The sequence below is a fragment of the Onychomys torridus genome, chromosome 19 (assembly GCF_903995425.1).
Source record: "Onychomys torridus chromosome 19, mOncTor1.1, whole genome shotgun sequence".
In the NCBI taxonomy this organism is placed as follows: domain Eukaryota; kingdom Metazoa; phylum Chordata; class Mammalia; order Rodentia; family Cricetidae; genus Onychomys; species Onychomys torridus.
Genome location: NC_050461.1, coordinates 64,567,595 through 64,574,923, shown reverse-complemented (window position 1 = coordinate 64,574,923; position 7,329 = coordinate 64,567,595). Strand labels below are relative to the sequence as shown.

Here is a 7,329-nt window from a genome sequence, read left to right as displayed (position 1 = left end):
TTCTCATATTTCCTCAGGTGGGCCATAATGCTTTGTCCACGACTTTCAGTGTAGAATGGTCAGGTTACTTACTTTTAGAATAATTTTGGGAGTGAACTATACTTGGTGAGGGTGAAAAAGAGATTGTCAGTAAGTAAATAATTTCCTTCTTCAATTTATGAAATAACAATACAGATAAATCTGTACAATTTGATGCTTATGTGTTAAATCTTCATAAATTCAGACATTTCTGTTTTAGTTCAGATGCAATAAATTTGAATGAAAAAAGTACAAAGCTTGTAACTTCCACAGTAAAATGAATATTATATGAAAAAAGATTTTTGAGAACAGTATTATTTTCTCACAAAAGAACAACCTGACTCATTCAGCTCTGCTGTGATATTACAAGTCCAAGTTTCAAGAAGATTAAACCTAAACTTAGAGGACTGTTTCCCTTAGGAAGATAAGTGGCTATAAGATTAGTTGTATGTTGATGTTTTATATAAAAAGAGAATCTTAAAGTTTATATATTCTGGAGAAGAGACCATATAATATTTATACCTGTGGTAAGATTATTTGTTTGGGGATTCCTGTCTCAAGAAAAGCACAACCTTGGAACTATGCAATCACAGCTCATGACAAAGGGCCCCAAAGTAGGAAAACACATTGAAATGATTGCAGTAATGTTCATCAGCAACCAACCAGGGTTATATGTGAGAGCAATGTAACCTTGTAAGATGGAAGAGAGGGCATAAAAGCTTATAAATGTTGACACCAGGGCCATTATTCGGTGGGTGGCTTTGGACTCAGTTGATCTTTTGGAGGAAACACTGGTGCTGTGGATATGCTGAACCCGTTGTTTGTGCCTATACAGAATGATAACCATGGAGGTGCTGGACCAGATAATAATGACAGAAAATGAAATTTCAGGAAGAACAAAAATTGCTGTATATAATGAGCTTATAAGTTCATCATGACCTGATGTGGAGCAGGATTTCATTCTACTTTTATGTGTCAGATTATTGCTGTTTGCCTTGGTGTACATATATACAGGGAAAAGCATGTTTATTAACATGTAGTGAATCCAGCAGAGGGAAGTGAAGAGACCAATGTGCTTTGCAGATTTGACTTTAAGACACAACCAAAAAGAGTTCCCAGGGCTGATGGTTATGACCTGGAAAACACTCAAGAAGCAGGTCATGCCTGTGGACATGTTTCTGCCTAGTCTTTGAATATACAAAAGAAAATTGCAGCCAAAATCATTGAGGAATCCTACCACCCCAAAAGATGTCATTATATAGAATAATCCTTTAGAAAGAATAATCAAGGAGTTGGCTGTGAACATGTGTATAAGAATCAAATCTGTGGTCTTTAATGCCTGTTCAGTGTAGTAATGGATGAGGTAGCGGGAAAGAAGACACACATTCCCAACAATTCCAACTGTGCTCTGGAGTAAGAACACTATTCCTATTGACAAATCCTTGTGGTCCATTCTGTCATTTAAAACTTCTTCCTTAAACAGTTCCAAAAGTCATTTCTCTGAGCAAAATGGTGGCTTGAAATTTTGAGAACTGGTATTGGTGTGGGAAAATCACATGTTCTCAAGGCTGCAGAGATACTGTGGGCAACAAAACAGGACTCCAACTCAAAACATTATTTTTTAACAATAGTTGTAAAAAATAGTTTTTCAGTGAGACTTCTGATGTCTTTAGTTGTACATGTTTATTGAGAGCAGTTGCAGATCTTTGCTTTAAAATGTCAATATTAGCAGTAAGTCCAAGGTGCTGTTGCACAAACAATGACCAGTGAGTACAAACAGAAAGTATGTTGGGTTTTAAATTTTAAAATGAATTTCCAAATGCAAGTCATATTGAAGATAAAATGACTTTAAGCACTCTTGTAACAGCGTGAAGGAAACCCATGCATATCTCCTCTGGAATTTAGACACAGAATGTATATATAGCTCCAAAATAATGAGGGTATTTCTGTTCTTTTATAGTAGAATGTTTATTACACAATAAAAGACAATTGTGAAAAGAGCTATGTATAATCAAGTTTTATAAAAACAGACATAAACATAGGCAGGCACACTTTTTCACACAGGTAAAGAACTGTGGAGTAAAAACACAGGAAGTATTTTGTGGCAAACTTTAAATAGACAGTGGAATGAAAGTAATTGATCACTTTTATGGAAATCAAGAAGAAAATGATCACACTTAGTAAGGAATTGATGAATGAAGAATGTCCAATAGCACTAAGGAAATCCAAATTCTGGTGTGATTGTGAGGTAGTGGACATTTAGGAAACAGTAGCTCTCCCTATGTTTTGGTATACATCTAATCTCAAAGATGAAAAGAGAAGGACCACCGATCCAAATCATTATGGCCAATTTAATGAAATCAAGTAATTAAATAAACCAAGTTTCATGTATACAGGCTGCCTCCCCATTAGTTGGGTTTCTAGAGTTCAGCTTTGAATCTTTGAAGGATGATTTTTATATCTCAGAGTGAGGTTTCTGATGAGAGAGTTGGTGGGCAAAATAGTGGGGGTTACAGGATCAGAACATACCCATAACAAGTTAGGTGATTATCCAGCCTGCCTCCATCTTATGCTTAAAAGCTGTCTTATGATTCAGACAAACCAGATTTGTTCCTGTTTATGATTAAACTTCTGTTCCTCAACGATTGTGCTACTCTCCACCTACAATCATAACTACACAAAGTCTTGTGTTGCTTTTTTCAGGAAATAGCATCCTTGCATTTGTTTTGAAAAGTTATAAATATCTACAAAGCCTACATTTGTTTCAAAATGTTCCTAAGACTGTCTTTTGTTATGACTATCTTATGACCACTTTGCAATCATGTCTTTGTTTCTGAAGGCCACTTTGACTTACGTTTCTATTATGCTTAGGTTCTGCTCCTGTAACCCCACCTGTTTTTCCTTCTAACTTCCCCTTCAGAAAATCTCAACCCCTGAGCTGCAAAACACTTGTGTTCCCAATAGCTGAGGAGCCCCCATGGTACTAGACTAGGCCCTCTGGATAAGTGAGACAGGTGTTTAGCTTGAACTGTTTAGGGGCACCCCAGGCAGTGAGACTGGGACCTGTCCTTAGTGCATGAGATGACATTTTGGAACCTAGGGCCTATGCTGAGACACTTTCCTCAGGCTTGGACACTTTGCTCCTCCCTCAGCCTCTGCTGACTCCCAGGGGATACCTTTCTTAAGAGGAGGTGGGAATGGTGGGTGAATTGGGGGAAAGGCTTGGGGATGTGAGGAGGGAGGACAGGGGAATCTGTGGTTTATATGTAAAATGAATAGAAACATCTCTTAATAAGAAATATAAAACAAACAAACAAACAAACAAAAACCCCCAAACCCTAATGTTTTTCGTATCTAAGACTGTCCTGTGGAACTCTGACTTAGAGGCAGCTTGTTTTTTGGAATAAAAATTGCTTGCTTTCCTTAATTTGACAATGATATTTTGGGTTATTTGTCTTTCTCCCATCTTTAGGATTAAAATTTGGAGGTCAAGACCCTAACACAAACTGAAAAATTTAGAAACTGGACCCCTCAAGACCTCTCACGAATCCTGTGACTCACCAGGACTGAAGAATGCTCCCAGGAATCCACACATTAGGCATATTCCAAAGTCTTCAGTGTGTTGGACTGTCTGAACAAATGGAAGTATAGAAAAAGGAAAACAGCAAGTATCTTCTTTTATTTTTCCTGGAAGCCTTCCATGGTAAGTCATGGGAACTTTCTAATTCTTTTAGTGATGCCTGGTTCTATCTGTTCTTTTTCATCGATACCCTGATCTAGTGAAAAGGGGGAGGGTATATATGATGAGGTCCAACATTCACTCATCAAGGGCAACAAGGGAGACATTTCACAGCCCACCTGATAATTTCTCCTTACTTAGGAGTTCGTTCAGAACCATTAGTTCTTTTCTGACCCGCCTTGGGATACTGGGGATGTCCTTATGAGACTGACGGACAAGAAAGAATAGAGGACTGGAACTGAGCACACACTGTCCCGGTTACTATGGTAGGCCATATACTGGGGAACACTGAGGCCCTTCTGTAGTACAGGGAAACAAGTGATTGGATAGGCACAACATAGAATGCTAGGCATTACCCGAGCTGAGACAGAAATCAGAGAGGCCTGACCTACTTCAACCAAGAAAGCCAAAACCTAAGAAGCCTCTGGTGGATTCTTAGTGCTTGGGTTGTGAAAGTAAGTGACTGAGAAAAATCTTCCTATTTCTTAAAAAGCTCCTTTTTTTTTTTTTTTTGGCCAGGCGGTTTTGGCACATGCCTTTAATCCCAGAACTTGGGAGGCAGAAGAAGGGGATCTTTGTGAGTTTAAGGCCAGCCTGGTCTACAGAGCGAGATCAAGGAAAGGGGCAAAGCTACACAGAGAAACCCTGTCTTGAAAAACCAAAAAAACCAAAAACCAAAAACCCCTCCCCAAAACAAAAAACAAAACAAAACAAAAAACCCACACAAACAAAAAAAGAAACAAAGAACCCCCCCAAAAAACCCAAATACAACAACAACAACAAAACAAACACAAGACAAAATAACTCCTTTTTTAGTTTTTGAATGGTGAGACAATGGAAGACCCCAATTGTTGTTGTCATGGTTCCTGCTGATGTTCTCACTGACTCCATGTGTTGTACATTTTGTGTATTGGTTTGAGTTTCTCTGTCTCTGTCCCTTGTATGTGTTCCTGTGTTGCACACACACATGGGAGCCAGGCCAAGCTCTAGCTGCCGTCACTCCCACACTGCTGGGCTGGAGTACTTCAGACATGCTCCTCCACAGTATGCCACTTTAGGCAGTTTTATGGATCCCCTGCCCAAGGACCCACTCCTCTGCTGCATCTTGCTTCTTCAGTAATCAAGGTTTAACATTTTAATGGCCAATGGGTTCAGTTTCTCAATGATTCAGATATCTCTTGGGATGGGTATGTGAAAATATTGTTCTATGTTTTTCTTCTGTGTTGAAAAGGTGCTCCTGGAGTTGCATAGTTTCTGTTCTATGTCAGAGAAGCCACCTGACTTTGTGGTAGAAAACGAGGAAAACAGAGTAGCTAAAAATTAGAATATTGGTTTCATTTAGCTGTCTAAATTGTGCTAAGGTTTAAACCTCATCCCAAAAATTATAAGAGTATTATATGAGCTTTTTGTACATCAGAATTTATAGGTTTTTCCTTTATAGTTAAATTATGTAAAACTTGTAAAATAAATTGACCTAAAACTTCTAACATAGGACTAATATTTTTAAAGTTACATAGGTAACTTAAAATTATGACCTAACTCATCATTGTGTTTAGTTTGGGCAAGTCTCCAATATTACCTATTCCTGAGCAGGAAAATGCAAATGTGAAAGTTTTCCTTAAGTTCCTTATTTTTAATTTCTGTCCCTAGTCTATATCTGTCTTGTCAGAATTCCACTCAGCTGGTCGACATTATCTAGCAATCAACTGAAGACTGCAAAATGCTCCAAAGATGATCTACATGGTGGAAGCCCTCAGAAGTTCTACAAAAATCAGAAAGCCCTGGATTTACTGAAAGCTGATGTAATCTAGTCCAACAAAGCAGATGCTTCTGATGAATACTCCATTGTCCTAATACTCTCCCCATCTTTGATGATTTTTTTTCATTCTTTCTGGGCCCAGACAATAGAACCCTAATTTCAGACAGAAGAAAATAGGTCACCCTTTATTCTCAACAATGGGCTGGAATATTTGATATAAAGGAAATTCCCTGGAAAAGGGGCAAAACAGTTACTTGTATTACTTTTGTTCTTTAAGTGATAATCAAACAGGCATAATTTATAAACAGGCCATGCATCTGTTGATACATTATATATTTTATCCACCCACACAGATAAATAATGCTAAGTACCTATCAGATAGTTTAGAGGAATATATAAGTCTAATAGGGAATGATGAACAAGCTTGCCTACATATTAGGCTAAAAAGCCATCTTATAATAAAGACAAACTGGGTTCATTCCTGTTTATGATTTAACATCTGTTGCTCAAGGATAAGCTCCATCTTTAACCTTAATTACAAGTGGTTTTGTACTGCTTGGGAAATAATAACCATGTCTGTGTTTCAACAAGTTATAATCTCCTTGCAACACTAAATTCATTTCAAAGATTTTTATGAATAACTGTTGTTATGACTACACTATGATAACTTTGCAATCACATCTTTGTGTCCTGAGGTCATTGTGACTAACTTGTAATTCCCATGTTCTCCTGCAAGGCCAACCATTTTCCCTGTCAAATGCCTCATTTGGAATCCCACTACTCCTGTGCTATAAAATCCTTGTCCCTTTGTTTCCTCATTTCCAATCATGGACTCTTGAACTGCATCTCAGAAGAAGGTAGTCTGAATACACAAATAAAAATTGGTTACGTTAATCAATTTCTTGTTTTAATTAATTGGGCCATCATGATGATTAGGTTGGTTATCCTCCTCCTTCCTTCTTTGGGAAAAACAGCACAGCATTCATCTTCCACACAGAAAATGGTGATCACATTGAAGGAAGCCTTATGGCAGCTGAGAAGTTTGGTATAATAGAAGGAATATAAATCTACATATCAATCATCCCATTCTTGTGAATTTACCAAAGTCACAAATATGATGTAAAATTCAGCTTTGAATGTTAGACCTACCCACATGTCCTCTAACAATACACAGTATTTAGATGATTCTGTGCTCTGAAGCAGTGTAAATGAAAGAGGAAGAAATATACAAGAAACAAATACAATGAAAGCCAAAATGTTCATAAATATGTTTGTATTTATAAAAGCAAAGCACAAATCAAGATTGATCCTGCCTCTTACAGTTGCTAGAGATATCATTGCATGTTCCTATAACACACCATGGAAAAAACAACACAGCTGGACAAATTATTATCAGTGACATGATGTAAGGTTGTGACAAAACCAATGTGAAACATTATGTTTCTGTGTCTTTGGTAACTGACTTCTCACAGGCTCTCATTTTGGAGTGTGGCTTGATTCTAACTTTCTGCAATCCTCTTGACTCAGAATCTGGATTCCTGGCATTAACTCTTAAATAATGCATTAATTCTTAGATACTACACTGGAGAACTGATATTTAATGGAATAGTGTAGCATAAAGTTTAAGTTATTTCTAGACTAGGGAGAAGGTTCAGTAGGAGTAGTGTTGCCTTGGTCATGTATAGGCATAACCTGAGACTCCACAGGTCAATAAAAATCTAGGTGTGGTAGTACATATCTGTCACCAACATACTGGAATGGAAAATAATGAACATCTATGGGGCTCCCTTTCAATGCAGTCTAAAACATTCAG

General features: G+C 37.5%; 1 protein-coding gene across 1 annotated transcript; it reads right to left on the bottom strand.

Annotated features, from left to right (window-relative positions):
- Positions 1 to 574: 574 nt before the first annotated feature.
- Positions 575 to 1,471, bottom strand: LOC118570281 (vomeronasal type-1 receptor 4-like). The gene has a single exon (XM_036168679.1). The coding sequence runs from the start codon at positions 1,469 to 1,471 to the stop codon at positions 575 to 577; it is 897 nt and encodes a 298-aa protein (XP_036024572.1).
- Positions 1,472 to 7,329: the final 5,858 nt, after the last annotated feature.

Bases quoted from the DNA above. Each gene is read 5' to 3' on its own strand.
- LOC118570281 (XM_036168679.1), bottom strand. From the start codon at position 1,471: ATGGACCACAAGGATTTGTCAATAGGAATAGTGTTCTTACTCCAGAGC.